At 42.8% G+C, this 23,412-nt stretch overlaps 1 protein-coding gene and 1 non-coding gene across 2 annotated transcripts; one reads left to right on the top strand and one right to left on the bottom strand.

Annotated features, from left to right (window-relative positions):
- Positions 1 to 10,862: 10,862 nt before the first annotated feature.
- On the bottom strand, positions 10,863 to 11,817 carry LOC102520212 (olfactory receptor 6Q1). Its single transcript, XM_014553431.2, is given in 2 exon segments — positions 10,863 to 10,895; positions 10,897 to 11,817. Coding segments are annotated over 2 exon segments (954 nt in total).
- A 354-nt stretch (positions 11,818 to 12,171) lies between these two features.
- Positions 12,172 to 12,243, top strand: TRNAA-CGC. Its single transcript has one exon. It is a non-coding gene; the product is annotated as a tRNA-Ala (tRNA).
- The last annotated feature ends 11,169 nt before the right edge of the window (positions 12,244 to 23,412 follow it).

Here is a 23,412-nt window from a genome sequence, read left to right as displayed (position 1 = left end):
GGACAAACTCCCCAGAATGTTCAGAATATGATCCTGCTCACCAGCGTTCTGTACATTCACAATACTCTGGGCACCATAACAGCGGCTTCACAGCATCATCTCATTTAATCCTTACATGATCTTCAAAATTGGTATTATTACTGCCCCCACTTTATTGAAGAGAAAGCTAAAGCTTAGAGAGGTTAAGTCAAGGTCGTGCAGCCTATAAATGGCAGAGCCAGAATTCCAGCCCAACATCCAGGGGCCAGCCCTAGTCTGTGGAGCAGTGACACTCACATCTTTCTTCTCCTTGAGATTTCTCGGTTCCTCCCAGACTGTGAAATCCTAAGAACTCATTTCTATCTGTTGTTCTCTCCCTAGTACCCTGCACAGTAGCTGATGCATGGAACACCTTGATAACAATTTGGCGAGACAGGGAAGGAAGGGAGAAAGGAAAGAGGAAAGAGGTAAGGAAAGGGAAAAAGAAGTAAAGAGAGTTTTAACTTTTTAAAGTGGGGAGAGGAGAGGGAAAAAGGAAAAAGGGGGGGGTACCCAGTAAGATAGAATGATGCTGCAGATTCCTCCAAGACCCAGTTGCACAGTTGCTATTCAATCCTCCCACCCCTGCAGTCTCCGCAGTGCACTCTCTTCTCCCCTGTGTAGGTCCCTACCTCCATCTGCAATGAAAAATGTCCTGCAGGAACCAGGAAGTCCACTCCATCTGAGAACTCAAACTGCTGCTTCAATTGCCTTCTCTGCCGCAGAGGAGAGATGTCCACGATACCAGGTAAAGGGGGAAGCTGGCTCTTGGTCAGAGGGTGGCCAGCCAGCAGCCAGGGAAGGTTTCAGATGAGAGCCAATATTCATATCAAAGAAAGACTCTTTTAGTGGGAAAAAAAAAATCTAGGGAAGAGGAAATCAAAAAGATAGTGTCAATACGCCCTTCCCACATGTTACCTTAAAGCCATCTGTGGCTATACATTCCTTCTTTTCTTCATCAACCATGAGTTTGTCCAAATTTGTGCCTATTTTAATGTGTGGCACATGGTGGGTGTTCCATAAATATTGGGAGAAAGCCCCCCAGTGATGTAATCTTATTTTACTAGGATGTCATCCATTTAACAGATATCAACTGGCACCTACTGTGTGCAGCCACTGTGATGGGTGTGAGGGTGGCGACAACTAGTAAGGCACAGCCCCTGGACCCACAGAGCTCACGATCTGCTTCAAGGAGATCATTGTATAATAAACTAGGCTTAAAGTAAAATCAGTTGCTTTAATAAAGCGCAAGCACTGAGTCGTGAAAGCACAGAGAAACGATTCTCATGAAGGATGTGTGGGGAGACTTTCACTGGAGCGGGTGGCATGTGACATGGGCCTTGAACAACAAGTAGGGTTTCAAAGACAATGACGCATGATAAGGACAGTTCAGGCCAAGGGGTCAGCTAGTGAAGCCTTAAGGCGTGAAAGCAGTAGGAGGCTAGAGTGACTTGATGGGATGGGAGGTGTAGGAAGTAAGTGGTGACATCACAGAAGGCCTCGCTTGCCAGACTCAGGAGCACGAACTCTGTCCCGGAGGAAATGGGGAGCCACCAGAGTTACTTAAGTAGAGAAGCCATAAGTGCATGTCTGGGGGAGAGTAACAGGTGGTGAGTGTACTGAGAAGGAAAGAGGGTGGATCGGGAAGACCAGATTCAGAATCCGGGGAGTTACTGAAGCCACAGGTTTGGGGAAATGTCTCCTCTCACACTGAAAACTCTCAGGAGGGGAAAGATGGGGACTTTGGGGTTACTTCTCACCCATTTGAAAAGAAAGGCACCGCGAAGCAGCCACCAGATGCTTAAGAGAGGATGGCAGAAATAAGAAGAAATCCTTGGGCTTAGAAATTAGGAAGACGTGGAATCAAAACAGAGTGTCTAGGAATGTGGAGATATAACCAAATCAAGGAAAGAGGTTAAATAGAAATATATTGCTTCTCCAGAACTCTAGCCACAAAGCCTATTCTTCAAATCACTATGGAAGTCGGGGGAGGGCATAGCTCAGTGGTAAAGTGCATGCCAAGCATGCACCAGGTCCTGGGTTCAATCCCTGGTACCTCTGTTAAAAAATAAATAAGTGAATAAAGAAAGAAAGAAAGAAATCTAACTACCTGCCCCCATACACACACAAAAAAAGGGAAATGTACATGTTTAAAAAATCACTATGGAAAGCAAAGCTCTAAGTTCTATCAAAGGAGTGATTTAGAAAAGGGTGGCTCCATTAAAGGGAGAGTCTATGTACATAGTAAGCACCCCTATAAACACTCCTTACATGAAAAGAGGCTGATAAATGTATAAGTGCATAAGTAAATTAGCTGTGACTATGAATTACTGGCATTGCCACAATGGCCACAATGGTTGTTCAATCCAAAGGGACAAAGCCTAGACAGAGCGTCTGTAGGTTGCCATGTCCGTGTTATTTCACCACAGTCGGATACGTGATAAGCAGCAGCTGTCGGGCCCTTGGCCATCTGTGTTTTTGGCGCCAAATCTGAGGACATCAGGCAATCTGAAGGGCCCACTGTAACAAGACTGAAATACACTGAATCTACTAGGAAAGCCATCGCAAGTTGTGTAACTGCTTGACCATGGGAAAGCTTCCAGCAGCTTCCATGCTGTTCTCTGACCCAGTTTCTTTCTTCCTTTAGACAGCGCTACACGTGAGAAGTGCCTTGAGGACCAGTGGCCCACCAGGGAGGGTCATCAGTGCATCACCAAAACGCTTGACTTCTTGTCCTACCACAAGCCCCTCGGCACAGTGCTGGCTGTCTGCACGGCCCTGCTCTTCCTCCTTGCCCTGGCCATCTTAGGCATCTTCATCGGGCACCACCACACCCCCACTGTCCGCGCCAATGACCGCCAGCTCAGCCACCTTCTGCTGTCCTCCTTGGCCCTCTGTTTCCTCTGTCCCCTCATGTTCATTGGTCACCCAGGGTCCCTCACCTGTGCTGTACAGCAGGCAGCTTTTGGGGTCACCTTCACAATCTGTGTGTCCACTGTGCTGGCCAAGACCATCATGATGGTGGCAGCCTTCCAGACCACCGGGCCACACACCCGGATTAGGAAGTAGGCAGGGCCAGTTCTCCCTAGCACCATCCCCATTGTCTGTTCCCTGGTCCAGGCAACCTTGTGTACACTCTGGGTGACCAGATGGCCCCCACGACCTGTGAAATCGACAGAGCCTGGGTCCACGGTGACTGTGACGTGTGATGAGGGCTCCTTGGAGCTGTTCTATGCCATGCTGGGTTACTTGGGCTTGCCTAGTCTGGTTAGCTTGCTGGTGGCCTTCCCAGCCCGCCAGCTACCTGACACCTTCAATGAAGCGAAGCATATCACTCTCAGCATGTTGGTCTGCTCCTGTGTCTGGGTGTCCTTCATCCCTGCCCACATGAGTGCCCGAGGCAAAGACACAGTAGCCATGAAGGTCTTTGCCATCTTGGCATCAGGGGCAAGCCTCCTGTCCTGCCTCTTCTTTCCCAGATGCTACATCATCCTTCTCCACCCTGAAAAGAACACGAGAGAATAAATTTTTGGAAGGCATCATCTCAATTGAGAAAATCAGTAGTGAACAGTAAGAAGTATCACCTTCTTACGGATGCTTTCCCTAAGCTCACCACCGAAAATACCCCTTCCTCTGAGCCCGTATCACACTGGTCCAGACCCCTCCTTGTCACTTAGCTGATTCTATTTTGTATTTCACTCTATGAGAGGGAAATGAGACACATCTTCAAATAATATTGTCCTTGATGGAAACATCTGGCCTAATTCATTCTGTAACCCCTGAGCAGCCAGCCAGTGCCCGGTGCAAAGCGGGGGCAGAATAGTTGTTTGATGGATAAATAAATCAATTTCTGGGAAAAGATCTTCAGGAGGAGTCAGCAAGGTAGAATGGTTGAAAGAAGTCAAACAGACCTGGCTCAGATCCTCCTGGCTCCTCCATGTTGTAGCCATAGGAACTTGAGCACGTTGCTTAACCTCTCTGAGCCTCGATTTCCTCCTGTGTAAAATGAGACTGAGCCTTTCTCCTTGGGTTATTGTGATAATGAAATAAAATGTGTGAAGTTTCTCAGCACTTATTTAAATGGTCAAAAGGTAAATATATAAAGTCATCAAGTCCATCCTGTCCTTTTACAGATAAAGAACTGATGCCGAAACAGGGGCCCAATTAACCCAGGGCATCACTATGCAGATGTTAAGAGTCAGATGAATAAGTTTCCGACCGTAACACTGCCATGCACTTAGCTGTGTGACTTTGGGCAAGTTACTAACTTCTCTGTACCTCAGTTTCCTCATGTGTAAAGGAAGATAAAAATAGTACCTATTTTGTGGGGTTATCAATAAAGAACAAATGAATTAATATTTATAAGGCATTTAGAATATTACCCAGCACATAGTATCTGTTAAATAATTCAAAAAAAATGATACATAATGGCAAACCTAGATCTCTTGAATGATTGCTGAATAACTGAAACTTTTATGAGACCCTTGCTACAAGCTAGGTCATGGGGAGGGAACTTTAGAATGGCTAAAGTATAGTCTTTACAAGCAAAGAGCTTGTGAGCTAACATTTTCAATGCAACCTGATTAGAGTAGACTAAATATGTCTACTGTGAAACTGTTTTATAGGAAGTAAATAGGGAGTGGCCAACACAGCAGGGTAGGAGGACCCTGAACTTATCTCCTCCCATAGGTACAACAAAATTACAACCATTTACAGAGCAACTATTGATAAGAAAGACCTGAAGACTAGCAGAAAAGATCTTCTATAACTAAAGATACAAAGAAGTAACCACAAGTAGGAAAGGAGGGAACATGGTAGAGTCAAATCCCACACCCCAAGGTGGACAACCCACAAACTGGAGGATAATTATAATTGCAGAGGTTCTCCCCAAGGAGCGAGGGGTCTGAGCCCCACATTGTGCTCCCCAGTGCATGGATGCAAAAATCCTCAATGAAATGTTAGCAAACTGAATTCAACAATACATTTAAAAGGATCATACACCATGATCAAGTAGGATTTATCCCAGGGATGCAAGGACGGTCCAATATCTGCAAATCAATCAATGTGGTCCACCACATTAATAAACTGAAGGCTAAAAACATGATCATCTCAATAGATGATAAAAACTCAACAGTGAGATATCATCTCACGCCTGTTAGAGCAGCTGTTATCAAAAAGACAACAAATAAGAAGTGTTGCAAGGATGGTAGTGTTGGAGGAATTTAAATCAGTGCAGCCACTTTGCAAAACAGTATGGAGATACCTCAAAAAATTGAAAATAGAACTGTCATATGATCCAGCAATTCTACTCCTGGATATTTCTCTGAAGAAAACAAAAAGCACCAAGTTGAAAAGATATATCCACCCCTATGTTCATTGCAACATTGCTTACAATAGCCAAGGTATGGAAGCAACCTAAGTGCCTATCAGTAGATGTATGGATATAGACTGTGTAATATATACACACACAATGGAATATTACTCAGCCATTAAAAAGAAATCTTGCCATTTGTGACAATGGATGAACCTAGAGGGTATTGTGCTAAGTAAAGTAAGCCAGACAGAAAAAGACAAATACTGTATGATTTCACTTATATGTGGAATCTAAAAAACAAAACAAATGAACAAACAACAAAACTGAAACAGAGCCATAGATATAGAGAACAAATGGGTGGTTGCCAGAAGGAAGGAGGGTGGAAGGGGGAGAGAAATAGGTGAGGGAGATTAAAAGGTACAAATTTCCAGTTACAAAATAAAAGAGTTACAGGTATAAAATGTACATTGTAGGGAATAGAATCAATAACTATGTAGTATCTTTGTATGGTGACAGAGGGCAACTAAACTTATCATGCTGATCATTTTGAAATTTACAGAAATGTCAAATCACTATGTTGTATACCAGAAACCAACATAGTGTAGGTCAATTCTACGTCAAAGGCAAACAAAAAAACAAACTCACAGAAGAGGAGATCATATCTGTGGCTACCAGAGGCGTGGGGTGGGGAGAGGGGAACTTTATGAAGGCAGTCATATGGTACAAATTTCTAGTTACAAGATAAATAAGTACTAGGGATGTAATGTACAACATAATAAATATAATTAACACTGCTGTGTGTTATATATGAAAGTTGTGAAGAGTAAATCCAAGAGTTCTCATCACAAGGAAAATACTGTTTTTCCATTTCTTTAATTTTGCATCTCTATCAGATGATGGATATTCAGTAAATTTATTGTGATGATCATTTCTTGATGTAAGTCAGTCAAATAATTATCCTTACACCTTAAACCTATACAGTGCTGGATGCAAATTATATTTCAATAAAACTCAAAGAAGGGAAAAAGAGAAGTACATAACCTGAACCTGCTCTGGTTAGCTGCTTGTCTTTGGGTAAATGAGGACAGGTGACTGTCACCAACGTAGTAGAGCAAACTCTTCAATGAGTGTGTGGGGATGCTAACGAAGCCCACGATAACTGGGCGTTAATAAATTAAATGACAGCATTCTTGGACTGTTTCCTAGGGAAAGATGTTGCTGAATGGTGTTAACACAAAATGTCTCAAGGTATCAAGGCATCCATGTTTCTGAGCCATGAGATTCATCTTAAGTCCCTGCCGAGAGGTATTTAAAATGCCTCTTTCTTGCCATGGCTGGTGGAGAATGTTATCGGGACCAATGAGAATGAAGCCACAAAGGAAACAAGAATATAGGTAAAGAAGACTCAATTTAGAAAAAGACAGAGAGCGCGCTGTAACACAATCAAACCCAGCGTTTTGACAAATGTGCCTGAGAAACCAGTTACTGAGGGCTTGGAATGCGAACATTGAAAAACAAGTGACTAACCAAAGACCAAGGACCCTGAAAAAAAGCAGTGGGAGTCCCAGCACAGGTGCAAGGGATAAAAAGAATATGGAACCACAGAAGGAAGTCCAGATGGGCCTTAGTGAAACAGGCATGTGCCAAAGCCCTTTGACGGTGTTACGTGATGGTACACAGCTAACTGTAGAAGTGACGATTTCACAGTGCAGATCCAGTCATGCTCACTATGTTCCAAGTCAAAAGACCTTCTCCAAGATAGTTACCAGCTAGTCCCTAGCTAACAATTAAGCCAATATTCTGATACCCAGAGTGGGCAAAACAAGATTAAACAGCACTCATTACAGAGTTTTATCTTAATTAAGTCCTATTTCTCTCTGGGATTACTTTCTGTGACATTCTCTGGGTACCAGTGAAGTATGTCTCTGTTAAGCTAGCACTTTGCATAACTCTGTTTCCCTCTACGAATTAACACATCCCCAAAATACAAATTATAGTCTCAGAAACCCCCTATTTACAAAAAGATGCATTTTCCCTGACGTGATTTCATAACACATCTTCATTGCAGATTAATGGGCCATTAGCCGTGTCTTTTAAAACTTTAATTGTCAATACCTACACATATCATATATCTCACCAGGAACTCAGATTCTGGAAGGCAGGTCTGTTTTTTTAAGGGATGGATTCTTTTACAATGTAAATAATCGCACTCACAAAGGAGCCTTTTTCTCAGTTTAGTTTCTTATATCAGATTTTATCAAAATAAGATTTACTTTCACATGTATAGAATCCTTTCTGAGACTATGCCTCAGAGTTTTTACCATTTTATGTAATTTATCTCAAAATATAGATTTCTTCTTCCAGAAGCTTAAAATTGTAAGCTTTGCTGATACTTCCCATAGAGTTATTCTTAGACTAGTCCTCAAAATCTAGAAAACATTCCTTGTGCTGGAATTTGAATTCTTTCTGTTACCACAATTGAGAACTACGTAACCCAGCGTGATGGTTAATTTTATGTGTCAACTTGACTGGGACAAGAAATGCTCAAACAGCTGGTAAAACATCAGTTCTGGGTGTGTCCGTGAGGGTGTTTCTGAAGAGAATGCATCTGAGTGAGTAGACCCAGTGGAGAAGATGGCCCTCACCAAGACAGGTGGGCATCATCCAATCCACCGAGGTTCTAAATTGAACAATAAGGCAGAAAAAGGACAAATTCGCTCTCTGCTTGAACAGGGACATTTATCTTGCTCTGCCCTTGGACATTAGCCCTCCTGGTTCTCAGGCCTTTGGTTTAGCCTGAGACTTAACACTGTAAATTTTCTTGGTTTTCAGGCCGTCAGGCTTCTTCTTAATTATACCACAAGTTTTCTTGGTTCTCCAGTTTGCAGATGCCAAATCATGGGGCCTCTTGGCCCCTGTAATCAATCACATGAGCCAATTCCTATAATACATCTATTCTTATAATACATCTTATATACAGATTTAGATATCCTGGTGGTTCTGTTTCTCTGGAAAATTCTAACTAATACACCCAGTATATTTTGCTTTTTTCCCATCAGCCAGGAACCTAAAAGCCAAAATCATTTTGTGTTAAAATCTACTCAGGTCCAGTGCCTGAAAGTATCTATTCCTTCTGTTTCATTGAGATATATTCTTGTAATTGATCCTGAAAGATCATCACCTTTGCATAGCTTTTGCATCCTGCCCTTATCCAAAAGAACATAAAGTCCACTACTGATATTATATTCAGCAAATGAGATGATTTTCAAAACTTGTAATTTGCGCCCTGTCTGTTAACTATTAAAATGGCAACAGCTAAGATACTGGGTTGGGGTGGGGGAAGGTGGAGTCTGAGGCTACGGGGACCATCAGGCAATCTGCTCATTACTGGCCAGTTGAGAAACACCATCACAGAAATTCTGTCCTTCCCCTACCTTATCTCAAGCTCAGCATTTTCCTCTTCCACATACTGTAGCTTCTGAAGTCCACATTCAAATGATGACTGTAAATTTCTTTAGGAATACAATTCTCTACTTACAGGAAACTACCTGGATTATAATTGTCTTTTTAAGCCTCACTTCAAGTGAGCTGAAATTGCCATAGAGATCTTCCTAAATCAATTTTCAAAGCACCATTTTGTATAGAGGGAGGATTGGTCTCTATTGCAAATAAGAGAATGTAGATACACAGAAGATAAGTGCATGGATCCCATGGGAAATCAGCTGTAATTCAGGGGACTTTGTGGTGGAAACTGCTGGATGTCTACCAAAATTTGTTCTCTCTTTTTTCCACAATAATCGAATTGTGGCAGGTATTTGGCTGCCTAACTATGGACTCTTGTTGGGAGACAGAGAAACTGAGTAATTTCCTCTGAACTGAGAGGGAACTTTGAGACTAAACAAATGAAGTAGGCAACTCCATAAAGTGCAATTAAGAAATTTATTGTTGGTAAGTTACATCCAGGCAGGATCAGGTGGATGATGATCAGGGGCATTCACATTGGCACTGCACAGCACGGAAGAGGGTGCAGGGGAACATAAAGGGGTAAAAGCTAAAATAGAAACTTTTTTATATATAGTGGCTAATATTTGCAAATCTTAAACTCCCAAATTTATCCTTTCCCACACCCTTATGATATATAAAAATAGATAAAAAAGATTTCTTCTGTAAAGCACAGGGAACTATATTCAATATCTTGCAATAACCTTTAATGAAAAAGAATATGAAAATGAATATACGTATGTATATGCATGACTGGGACATTGTGCTGCACACCAGAAATTGACACATTGTAACTGAGGGTACTTCAATCAATCAATCAATAGAAACTGATTACTAGGAAGAAGCACGTCTGTACCACCAGGAACAGGAATTTTCCTTTCACTTCCAAGGCCATCAGCCATCTGCATCAGCAAAAAGAATTCTTCCAGTTTTCATATTAGATGAAGGCAAGGTTGACAGGGAACTTACCTGGCTTGGGTGCATTCCTTGTTAATAGGCTAAAGCTCAATCATGCAGAAATGCAGAAATGGGAAGGGTTAGGACTGGGGGCCTGAGGTGGAGCTGATAAAATGGAGTCAGTGTGGTTCACACAACACTTCATAGCTCCCTTGCAATTAGCTGTGACCTGTGGGTAACTTCTCACCCATGAAGGTGAATGGAAATCGTGATTGCTACATCTAGTGGAGAAACTTTTTAAGATATGGGCTGTTTCCTCCATGCTCCATCCAAGCCCTTCTTGTCCATTGGGACCTGACGTCAGCCATGTAGGTAATAAGAGGGCCCTAGATTGGGAGTTGGCAAATGTTCTCTGTCACAGCCACTCCACTCTGTCATTGTAGCACAAAAGCAACCGTAGACAATACATATACACATATAGTGTGATGGTGTTCTAGTAAAACTTGATGTACACGCACCAAAATTTTAACTTCATAAAATGTTTGTGTGTCACGAAATAGGATTCTCCTTTTGATTTGTTTTCAACCTTTTAAAAATTTAAAAACTATTCTTAGCTCACAGGTCACTGTAAACAAGTCCCAAGCTGGATCTGGTTCACAGGCCTTAGTTTGCCAATATCCTAGGAGACACTGACCTTATAAGATGCAAAGAACTTGGAGCCTTGAACGCCTGTTGGGCAGAGCCACCCTCCAACCTGGAGCACTCACTTTGGACTCTGGCAGGAAATGGAAAGTATTCTCCATTCTTTTTATTATTATCATTATTGGTGGGGGGTAATTAGGTTTTTTTTTTTCTTTTAATTTATTTATCTTTGACGGAGGTACTGGGGTTGAACCCAGGACCTTATGCATGCTAGGCATACACTCTACCACTGAGCTATGCCCTCTCCTGCCTCTGCCATTCTTTAAGCTACATTATAGTTAGGTCTCTCTTGTTACAGCAGATTAGCATCTTACTTTAACTAATACATAGTTCATAACACCTGGCTCCTAGGCCTCTGCTCCCTTCCATAGTCCTCACCATCCTTCTTCCAAAAAGCCAAGGCAAGGAAACGGGGTCTCCACCTACCTCCTCACTGACCTTTCCAAGACCTGAAGGAAAAGGCTCCTGCCCAGAGCTCCCTTCACCTCCTTGTTTCGAAGACTGTAGATGAGCGGGTTGAGCATGGGCGTGACGATGGAGTAGAAGACAGACACCACCTTGTTGAAGTTGACGGAAGAGGCCACTTTGGTCCGGACATACATAAAGAAAAGAGTGCCATAGAAGAGGCTGACCATGGTCAGGTGAGCTGCACAAGTGGAGAAGGCCTTCCGGCGCTCCGCTGCCGAGCGGATGTGCAGCAGCGTCCAGACGATGTTCCCGTAGGACACCGCGATGACCATGGAGGAGGCCAGGAGCACAGCCAGAGAGACCAGGAAGTCTGTGGTCTCCTTCAGGGAGACGTCCGAGCAGGACAAGGCTAGCAGGGGTGAGGCGTCACAGAAGAAGTGATCGATGATGTTGGGGCCACAAAACGTCATTCAGGACATGAGATAGATGGGCAAAACGGGCGTGAGGAAGCCAACCAGCCAGCAAGCAGCTGCCAGACGGACGCAGGTGCCCCAGGACACCAAGGCCCCATACCGCAGAGGCATACAAATAGCCACGTAGCGGTCATAGGCCATAGCAGCCAGTAAGAAACACTCTGTTGCCCCCAGGAAGGTGAAGATGAAGAGCTGGGACAGGCAGCCAGCATAGGAGATATTCTTGCCTCCCCTCACCCCAGTAAAACCAGCCAGCATCTTGGGCACCGTGACTGACGTGTACGCGATTTCAGGGCAGGACAAGTGTGTCAGGAAGAAATACATGGGTCGACGCAGCCGCTGGTCCAAACCCACCACCACGATGATGGCCAAGTTCTCCGCCAAGGTGAGCAGGTACATGGTGAGGAAGAGCGCAAAGAAGAGGAGGCGCATTTCATGCATTTCAGCAAAGCCCACCATAACAAACTCGGTTATGTGGGTTCGGTTTGGGGTAGAGGGCTGCATACGTAGGAGTCAGAGCTCAGTAGACTCAACACCTCGTAGATAATGACAACTCAGAGAGGACCTGTGAGATGCTGGCCTGAAGTCTCCTTCACTTCGAGTGAGGAAATTGAAGTCAAGATATTATCCTTACTCTCAAAACATGTATCATCCATGAGGGTCACCAGGAAACAGACAATTTCAGTACAAAAAAAAGTGCTAGATAGAAATAAGACAGGATGTTCGTGGGAGGCAATAAAGGGGAAACTCAAGCAGTCCTGGGGAATCAGAGAGGGCTTCCTGGAGGAAAGGCTGTCTAAATGGGAACCTGAAAAATAAGTGTAAGTTAGTGAGATAAAAGATAGAGAAATGGGGATGGGAGGTATAGCTCAGTGGTAGAGTATGTGCTTCGCATGCACAAGGTCCTGGGTTCAATCCCCAGTTCCTCCAATAAATAAATAAATAAATAAATAAATAAATAAATAAATAAATAAATAAGCAGGAGGGATTTTGAAAAAACAATACATAAGTAAATAAATAAACCTAATTACCACCCCCTCAAAAAAAGTAATGAGAGTCTGAAAAAGAAAAGTGGGGCCAATGGCCACTCTCCTTGAATATGAGCTTTGTGGCTCCTTAATGGCAGAATAATATGGAAGTGATGCTGTGCCAGTTTCCAGGTCCAGCCTTTAAGAAACTCTTTCTTCTTCCTGCTTCTTGGAACCCAGCCACCATAGTGTGAGGAAGCCAAGCAGCCTGCAGAAAGGCCCAGGTGGAGAGGAATTAAGGTCCCCCAGCTCTCAGCCCTGGCTGAGCCCCCGCTGCCGGCCAGCACCCACATGCCAGCCAGGGGCCTGGGTCATCCAAGGAATCGACCCTCCAGCCCCAGTCAAGCTGGCCCAGCTGACGCCGACCTTAATTGCGAGCCGTCCCCACATTGCAGATTTGTGAGCTAAGTAACCAACTGTTGTTACTTTAAGCCACTAAGCCTTGGAGTGGTTTGTTCAACAGCAGTGGATAACTATAATAATGACATACTGGCTCTGTAACCCTGGGCAAATTATTCAATATCTCTGACCCTTTGGAGGAAAACAGTGTTTTGCCTGTGGTCACAAATGCCTGAACTTGAATTTCAATCCAGGCTTGCCAAGGTCTAAAACCCTCGCTCTTCCCCCTAAAAATAATCAAGCAGATTCCTTCCGACCTCAACATTTCATGATTTCCCACCAATGAACGCATGCAGAGATTCAATATCAGGAACAAACAAGGTCAAAGTCTTCAGATTCCTGCGAGTACCTTCACCACACCTAAATCCGTGCTCCGCCAGCCCCACAGTGGGCAGTCTGTAAACACTGGCTTCCTGGACAAATCACTGCATTGCAGCCCAAGAGGCTTCATGCTTCTGTTGGTGCTGGGAAATTTCAGAGCACAATTCCTGCCCGTTTCTCCCCTTTGCAGTTTGGCTTATAATGTAGCATCCTGGGAACGGTGCTTCCCTCCTTGCAGCACATGGATGTTGCAGAAGCCTGACTTACGGGTTTCTTAGCAAAGTTTTCTGAAATGTTCGTTCTTTTTCATAGTCATTAAAAGCACAAGATTTAGAGTCAAACAGATCTAGGATCAAGCCCTGAGTCTACAACTGACTAGCTTGGTTGCCTCATCCGTGAATTGTTGGTGTTATTTCTAAATCTTACCTAGCTTTCCAGCTGTGACTCGAGTTTAATAGTTTCATCTTCACTGGGAAGACTTTTCCATCCTTCATTCTTCCAAACTTGTATGCAGGTCAGGCCAACAAACGCACAGGAAACCTGCTCTGTGCCAGGCCCCATCGCAGATGTACCAGAGGGGCATCCTGGTACAGAGCAGGTGCCCCCAGCATCCACCATGGGACCTGGCACAGAGCAGGTGCTCCCAGCATCCACCATGGGACCTGGCACAGAGCAGGTGTCGCCTTATAATAATTTCAGTTCTCTGATCCATGACTTAGAGGGGAGATGCCAAAACCTGAGGGGGGTTGTATCAAATCCAGATGTTACCTTGAAGGAACCTGCTTTTCTTATTCAACAGCTGAAGGAGGAGTACAGAAGTCAGATATTTCACACACACACACATAAATACACACAGCAAAGATCCACACTCTCTTCCTCAATGTGGGGCCACTGCTTGGAGACAGCTGAGCCAGGGGCTACATTTCCACCCTCTTGCCTCCAGCCAGTGATGCATTTCACTTGTGGGCTGGGATTCTTAGGAAGCTGATGTACCGTCCCCACTATCTCTTTCCCTACTCCCAGGCTAAATTCAGAACATCATAAACCTCAGTGGACTGAGAGCCACACGACCAAAGGAGCCTAGATCCCAGAGGAAAACGATTTATGCGTCCTAGGGCAGGGACGTCAGACCTTTTCCGTAAAGATCCAGACAGTAAACGGGAAAGATGAGACTCAAATCCCAGTGCATCTGACACAGAAGTCTGTGCTTTCCCCCAAAACCAGGCCATCTCCCTCTGTCATTTCATGTCACCGAATGACACACCTGCAACCCTGGCTGCCTGCCCTGCCTGTGAGGTTAATTTCTCTACAGCTCAGGGCCCAGCTGGAGGAATTCCCCACCTGCTCCAGTGACCTGTAAGGGCACAAGGAGGCTCCAAGTCCTATTAACTGCATTGGCTTCCTCTCTGGGGTTGAGAGAACTTTATCAACCAAGCGTCAAGTAGGGGACAACAGCCAGTGGAAAAAGGAGAGAGTCATAAGGGACGATCACTGAATAAGAAGGGGGCAACACAGAGGAACCTGGCCTCATTTATGTCCTCAAAAGATGCTGCTTTCTCGGCTAAGATTTTCCTGAGCAAATATGGAAAAACAGTTTGGAGCCCATGCAGGGAAATTACTACTAGGTTCCCACAGCTCTTTGCAGGTTCAGCTACGTGATGAGCCTGAAGAGAGAGGCTGGATGTCTCCCTGTTTTGACTCTCTCCACCTGGCCTCGAGGAGACTTGCCCCCAAAGGTGAAAGGAATTGGTAAATAAACTTACTAAGAGCCAGACAGTGATTTCAGAAAACAACCACCAAACCAAAGTGAGCGGGCGATGGTGGGTGGGGGCCATGGGGCAGGCAGAAGGGGCTAAGAGAGGCGCGGAGATGAAGCCCAGGGTCCTGCTCTCCGGTTCCTCTTTGCTCTTGCTCCCCGCACACCTGCTTCTCTGCTGACTGCAACGTGACGGCAATGGTTATCTCACTTCAAAGCACACGGATAGCTCCGTGAGTTCACAGCACCATCTCTAGAATCAGAGGAGCTGAGTTTGACCCTGGTTCCATCAAGTACTAGCTATATTTTGAGAAAAGTTCTTTATCTTGCTAAGCCTCATTTTTTCTGTTCTCCAAATGGAAGGCATAATACGCATATTTGCAGGGCTGGTCTAAAGAGGGAAGGAAATAGCATTAAGTGAAAGTTCAGGGCCTTTGCTCTTATTGTTCCCTCTGCCTTTCTGTGTGGCTTCCTCCTGCACTTCCTTCAATTCTCCTGAACAGAGAGACCCTTTCTGACCACCTAACTGAAAATGCAACTCCCATCACTCTCTGACCCCCTTCTTGCCTTGATTTTTTTTGTCACAGCTTCATAATCAACTATTAGATATTTATCTGTTTGTCTATAATCACACACACACACACACACACACACACACACACACACACATACACACACACACACACATGTAAGCTCCTTGAAGATAGTGCCTTTGTTTGCTCATCACTGTGTTGCCAGTGCCAAAAGGAGTCACTGGATGCAGTCTGCATGCAATAAATACATTGATGTAATAAAAAAAAATTGAATATATACTCTGAGCATTATGCTGGCCCAGAATGCTGCTTCCTTTTTCACTTCCAGCTACTTGTTTCAAGGAAATAGGAAGGCAAGGAAGCCGACCAGTACTTACAGAAGAGCCATCCAATTTGGATACTGAAGTCCAGGCAACCCTCCTGCCAGCCAGCTCTAAGGGCACAGGTGCCTGCAAGAATGATGCCTGTGTGCCTGGAGTACCCCACTCTCACTGGCCTTGGGTGTGAAACAAGTTGCATTGATATTTACACATAATTTTTTTCTTAGCTACTGAATTTAATTTTAAATTTCCTGAGAACTGTATTACATCAGCTGTTCTCAAGCTCCACCAAGCCCTAGATTTCCCCAGTCGCCAGGTAGCTGCAGAGGGGGAGAGAGGGACCCACCACGGGGAGCTCCCACGAGCCCTGCTTCCACCACGAGGAAGTGGCAGAGTCCAGATGAGAACACAGCCCAGTCTGACCCCAGAGCCCACAGTCTTTCCTCAGTACCTCCTCCCTAGGGGTTGGCTTTCCTAAAACCAAACCTGATCAATTAACTGAGAACTTGTTTCATTATTCTAGCGGCTTCAGTACTGAATAGGTAAGATCTGTTCCTCAAAGCTACTCATATAGTTTCCTGATGAAAGGAGCAAGTGGGAAATGCAGGTGTAAGAAAAGATGGGAAGGGTCTCCAATCACGTACAACAGAGACCCCAGGCCCAAGGCAAGCTGGGGAGCCCAGGATAGCAAAAAGGAACTGAGGTGGGAATCAAACTTTCTGAGCTCCTAATCTCTAAATAGGAATAATGCTTGCTCTTACTGTCTCTGGGGATGTTATGTGAATCAGTGAATAGTGGATTTGCAGGCTCTTTGAAAACTTTAAAGTACACTCCAGGAAGACCTTATTATCTTGCTTCCGTGACTGATAGTCTAGTGATTACTGCAGAATTTCAATAAAGGGAGAGCCTAGGGGATGGCAGGCTCAGTGGGGCCCTGGGGATGGCCTTGAAGTTGTACTTGAATAACAAGAAAATTGATTTTGTTTATACTGTAGGTTTTTCGGAGGTATCTTGAGGGAGCAGATAGAGATGAAGGGGAACTCAAACCCCAAACATCCCTTGACAGCCCTACTCTATGTGAGTTTAAGCAAATCAGTTGAATGCTGCGTGCCTCAGTTTCCTCACTTGAGAAATGGATTGATATTTAAAGCCACAATGACTCTGTAAAAGAGGTTTTGAAAGAAAAAAAATGAGATAACAAGTTAAGAAAACTGAAGAAAGGGTTGGGTTTTATTGGAGTAAGGGCTCCTTACTCTAGATGGGGTCTCTCTTTGGTCGGTGACTTTTTTCCATTCACCGCCTTCTGCGTGGTTTTGGATATGTGCTTGTTAGTTTCCAGTGTTGGTATAAACCAGAAGCTAAATAGCCCAGGTTCTCAGTCATCTCCAGAAGAGCCACTCACCTGCCCCTGCTACTTCTCTGGCTTTTCTCTGGGTAGAACACAAAGATCCCATCATGCCCAGGAACTTGGGACTGGTGGCAAATGCGTGTTGAATCTCATTGTGGAACAGGGACCCCAAATTCAAGGATCACAGCTTCTCTGAACCATAAGGAGAGGGCAGAGATCCACTATCAGCTGAACTGGGAAGAGAAGAAACAGGGGTTGTCACAGGCTATAAAATGACTCATATCCCACATATGTACCCTAGGAGTGACCCATGGGATTAGATCTCCATGGAGGTTTGAAGCACTCAGACAACAAAGGAAAGAAGATAATAAATCATTTAAAACTCTGTCCCACAGAGTGTGCAAAAGCTCCACGGGATTCCCAAGTTTGTAGACCAGCTGGACAAACACCAGTGGAAGATGAAGGGCCAAACAAGGAAGGTTCCATACCAGCTAGACTCTTTGTCAAGGTCTCTGGCTCTAGCTGCTCTGGAAGACGGTGAAATGAAATCTCAAGGATTCCAGATCAACCAAGGATGCAATGAGGTCTTCCTCTACTAGGTTGGGTCAGATACTTCCCCCCACTTATCTGCCCTTTATCCCCAGGTGGGGAAAATCTACAATGGGAACAATGGACATTACTGAGTAGCCACTCTGGGCCAGGCTATGTGCAATCCAGGTGTGAAACACGCAGCCTCAATCCTCGAGGAACTCATGGTCCCTCAGAGGCCGTGACTAAGGATGACTTTTGCCTTGAATGTGTGTCCAATTGCCTTCCTTCCAAAGAACTTCCTCCAGAGCATCTGATGATTATTTACAGGCTGAGCAATCTTTTTTCCCCTTAAAGTAAATATGGCATCATTGCACTATAAGGCAAAGGGAACATCAGGCGAGGTGAGTGCCCACTCTGTTGGACTGTCGGAGGCAGCTGAGCCAAAGTTAACAGGGCCCTGTAGACGACTGGCCCTTTAACATACCTAGAACGCATGAGATCATTCCCCTTGATTTCATATGACTTGGGTCCAACCTTAATGTTTCAGGTGCAGACATCTTATCTTCCCAACTAAACAATAAAACTCCTTGATAACAGGGCCAAGTCTTTTATTTTCACTTGATCTCACAGAGCCTAGCATGGTGTAGCCCAGTGTAAAAACATCATAGACTTGGACTTGAATCCCGCTTAAGCCTCTCCAAGGGTGTGCAACCTTGGAGAAGTCCATCTGTCTGAGACAGTGTCCTCATCTCTAAAGTTAGGAAAATAGTACTACCTGACAAGGATGTGACTAGAAGTCAATGAAGTAACAGAGAAGAAGGGTCCACTCACCTAACAGGCTGATGCTGGATGGTTACGTAAAACTTGGGGCTGCTCTAGACAGGGAGGGTATTGAGCAGTATTGTACCTACGTCCCTGTTCAGTGGGAAAAATCTTTTCCAGCTCTGACCCTATTGGACCCATTCTGACAGAGATTCCTACTCCCCAAAAGTACAAAGCAAAAGACCCTCTTCTGCACTGACATATAAGGCTAATCAAAAGCAACTAGGAAGAAACCTTAATTCAAAAAGACACCTGCACCCCAGTGTTCATAGCAGCACTATTTACAGTAGCCAAGTCTCAAAAACAGCCTAAATGTCCATCAACAGATGACGGGGTAAAGAAGTTGTGGTGTATTTACACAATGGAATACTACTCAGCCATAAAAAAGAATAAAATAATGCCATTTGCAGCAACATGGATGGACCTGAAGAATGTCAGTCTAAGTGAAGTAAGCCAGAGAAAGAAAAATACCATATGATATCACCTATATGTGGAATCTTAAAAAAAAAAAAAAAAAAGACAAACCTATTTACAAAACAGAAACAGACTCACAATCATAGAAAATAAACTTATGGTTACCAGGGAGGGAAGGGGGTGGGAAGGGATAAATTGGGAGTTCAAGATTTGCAGATACTAATATATAGATAATAGATAAACAACAAGTCTATACTGTGTAGCACAGGGAAATATATTCCATATCTCATAGTAACTTATGGTGCAGAAGAATGTGAAAACAATATATGTATGTTCCTATATGACTGAAGCATTGTGCTGTACACCAGAAACTGACACAACATTGTAAACTGACTATACTTCAATAAAAATATATAATAAGTAAAAGATAAATAAGCAGCTAGGAAGACCACCTTGCCAGCAGCCCGAGGACATTCAGGAGGAAAGAACAAGCTAGAGGACTGAGGAAACAGACAGGTGCCAAACTTCTGCTCTCAGATCCAGTCCCCACGGGTTTCTGTCGCTCCCTCCCTCCCCTCTCACCTTCTAGAACATTTTATTTCTCTTCTGCCAGTAATACTCTGCCTTTACAATGTAAACCAATCTAGCCATGCTGGTTTCTTAAGCTTTGTCACTCTATTTGCTGTCCTGGTTTGACAGCACGGAAGTCCAAAAGTGAGCAATTCAAGGCAGAATTCTCCTCTGTGATGGGCGGGGGGTGGTAATAAAAGAGGCTTTGAATGATCGTATTCCTTTTATTCTCCTCTTGCCCTGAGGAATCAAATATCCCAGCCCAAAAACCAGGACAGACAGAAGAGGATCAGCAGAACCAACTCTCTGATAAAGGAAGAGGAACACAGACGAGGGTGAAAAGCTGAGGGCCTTCGCCATTCCCCTGAGAGGAAGTTTGGAATCACTACTTGTACTTATAATTCTTGTGTGTCATTATGAAGCAGTATGTGGAGCTGTATATCACTCTTATTCCACAACAGAGACTCAATCTTGTCAAAATGAGGTTTTTTGGCTTGAACAGTATCCAGAAACGAAGTCTGGTCTAGTATTTTGGGCAGGTATTTTTTTAATGCATTTTTCTCGTGAAATAATTCAAATTTACTTAAATTTACACACAAGGAGGAACATAATACAATGATGCCTTTGTACCCATGACCTACCTTGATCAGATGTTAACCCTTGGCAGTTGTTACGGACTGAATGCTTGTGTCTCACCAAAATTCACATGTTAAATCCTAATGTCCCATGTAATGGTACTAGGAGGTGGGGGCTTTGGGAGGTAATTTGGTCAGGAGGATGCAGCCCTAATGAATGGGATTAGTGCCCTTATAAAAGGGGTTCCAGACAGCTCTCTTGTCCCCTTTCTGTCATTTGAAGATACAATGAGAATTTGGCAGTCTGCAACCTGGAAGAGGGTCCTCATCAGAACCCAGCTGTGCTGGCTGCCTGATCTCAGACTTCCAGTCTCCAGAGCTGTCAGAAATTATTTTCTGTTGTTTACATAACACCTAGTCAATGGCATTCTGTCACAGCAGCCTGAACTGAGACAGCAATGTTTACTTAAGATCTTCTTTTTTGCAAAAATGCTAATAGATGATAGGTCAGTAGATTAGATAGATAGATAGATAGACAGACAGACAGACAGATTTTTTTTTAAAAAAAGCAGATATAGTTGAGGCCCTCTGTTTATCCATTTTCAATCCCATCACCTCCACTCCCACCTCAGAACTAACCAGTATCATAAATTCAGTATTATCTCGCTCATGCATGATTTATACCATTTGTTATCCATATGCAGTACATCGTTTTGTTTTGCATTTCTTTAAAATATATATAGATGGTATCCAACTCCATATATCACTTGATAATTTGCTTTTTTCATAGAACATTGCTTTTTATTTTTTTTATGCTATATTTTCATTTCTAGTTTCATTCATTTTCATTGCTATGTATATTCTGTTGCATGGGGGGAAATGGCATAATTTACTGTCATTCTCTTGCTGGGCATTTGTTTCTGGTTTTTCACTCTTCTTAACAACAAACATTGTTGTGCACATCTTCAAAAGGCCATCTTAAGGGAGTGGTTCTCAACTTGTGGTCCCACCAACAGTAGCAGCAGCACCTGGGAACGTGTTAGAACACAAATTCTCAGCTCCTTCCCCACACCCACTGGATTGGAAACACTGGGAGTGGGGCCCAGTGACGTGTGATTTAACAAGACCACCAGGTGATTCTGAGACAAGCTGTTCTGGGGTGTATACCTAAATGGGCATCTTCCACATCACTGAATAATACTAAATTACTCTCTAAAGGGGCTGGGGTTGCCCCAACTCTGTTCCCACCGGCAATGTCTGAGAGTTACGATATTTCTCATACAAAGCCAGCCCTGGGTGACACAGCCTCTGACAGTTTTGACCATCTGAGGATTAGCATCACATCAAACGTTATTGACCGCATGGGTTTCCTTTCCTGTGCATGGCATCCCTTCACTCTTCTGTTGAGTTGCTTCTCTTTTTTAATAATTTGTAGAAATTCTGTGTTTTCTAAACATGCATCCTTTTTGCTATACAGTCAACATTTTCCCAGTGTTTATAACTTGGCTTATGCAGCATCTTTAACTTGTATGTAATGAAAAGTACCTCTCTTCCCCTGTGCACTTTGTGCTTTTGTACCTCAACTAAAATGTATTCTCAAAGAGTCTAGGTTTTGCTTTCTACACTTAGGTCTTTAACACAACTGGATTCAATCTTTGTGTATGCTATGAAGACAGATCTAGTTTTAGTTTTTTCCCATATTCATAATGTCCTTCTGCATTAATTGATAATGTCCCTTCTGTCATATATCCAGAGTAAACATTCAAAACATTTAACAACATCAGGGGTGTTAACCAAGGGTTCTCTTTTCTTAATATTACTTACTTATGTATTTTCCCTTTATTTCTGGATAAGTTTTGCTGGGGATTTACCAATTTCATTATTTTCCTTTTTTTTTTTTTTTAAAGAACAAGCTTTTGGTTTTGTGTCCTCACTAATTTTCTGTTTAATTAATTTCTTCTCTTGTATTTATTATTTCCCTTCTGCTTCTTCATAAGTTACTTTATTGTTCTTTTTATCTATTTTTTAGTTGAATACAGCTCACTTATTTTCATTTTTCTCATTTATATAAATGCAGTTAAGCTCTTATTTCCCTCTAGACACCATTTTAGCTACATGAGGCAATTTTTTTATTTTAGTACATTTATTATTGTTCAGCTATAAATATTTTATTATTACGGCTTTTACATTATCTTTATTCAGAGTTATTCAGAGTTGCATTCTTAAGTTTCCCAATTAAGTTTCCCATTAAGTTTCCCAATGTGTGGAAAGAGAGAGAAAGCAATGGTGTTAAATTACTATTTATTATTTAAATTACTTCCTAATTTAATTATGTGATGAAATATTGTAGTCAATATGATATAAATTATTTGAAATTATTGAGATTCCTTTTTTGACCTCATAATCAAATTTTACAAAGATTCTACCTATACCTGAAAAGAATATATATGCACTTGTTGTGCACAAAGTTTTTAGATACATATATGCACATTTTAGATCACACTTGCTAATTTATTATTCCAAGTTGCTATATCATTTCTAATTCTCTAACCATAAAGCAAGCAGACAAAAATTAGAAATGATATAGTAACTCTGAATAACTGTACTGCATTTCGAGAGAGTTCCTATATTCTATCTTCCAGTTCTATAATTCTTTCTTTTCCTCTGTCTGGTCCAGAGTTCATCTCATTCATTACATTTCTTTTAATTTGTTTTTAAATAAGTAATACACTCATATGGTTCAAATCCAAGGTTGCACAGGATAAACAATGGGAAGTTACCCTCCCCTTTCTGCCTCCTTGCCACCACCCAGTTCCCTTTCTCAGAGGCAGCCCATGTCTTCCAATACTTTTATTCTTTCTGATATATATACTCTATTCATATATGTGGAAATGCATGCACACACGAGAGTGTTTTTTCCTCCCTTTTATACACAAATATTGGCACACTATGCACACTTTTCTCTACTTTGCCTTCGTTCACTTGAGAAAATATTGTGAGGACTGTTTCATATCAGTATACGATGAGCATCTCCATCTACTAAAGGGCTTCATAGTGTTTCATGGTATGGATGAGCATGATTAATTCACAAGTCCCTGTAAAGGTTGTTTCTGTTCTTTTGCCATTAAAATAATTCTGTAAAATCAACACGTTGTACACCTTAAACTTGCACAATGTTACATGTAAACTAAATCTCAACAAAGCTGGAATAAGCTATTTATTTATCTGTTAAATAACCTTGTGTACATCATTTTGAACATGCAAGGTTTTATCTGTAGGATATATTCCCACAGGTAAAATTATTGCTTCTAGACATGTGCATTTATAATCCTGCTCGTTTGAATTAAATGCTTAAGGAATGGTTTATTTTTATTTCATTAAACTTTGAGTAGATAATACATGCACGTAACAAAATTCAAAAGGAACGAAATAGTAAATACCAGATTATTATAGATCCTTCTACAGTCACTGCATGCATTTGT

This window comes from Camelus ferus, chromosome 10, assembly GCF_009834535.1.
Source record: "Camelus ferus isolate YT-003-E chromosome 10, BCGSAC_Cfer_1.0, whole genome shotgun sequence".
Classification (NCBI taxonomy): domain Eukaryota; kingdom Metazoa; phylum Chordata; class Mammalia; order Artiodactyla; family Camelidae; genus Camelus; species Camelus ferus.
Note: the sequence above shows the minus strand (reverse complement) of the source record. Positions and strands in the feature narration are given on the sequence as shown.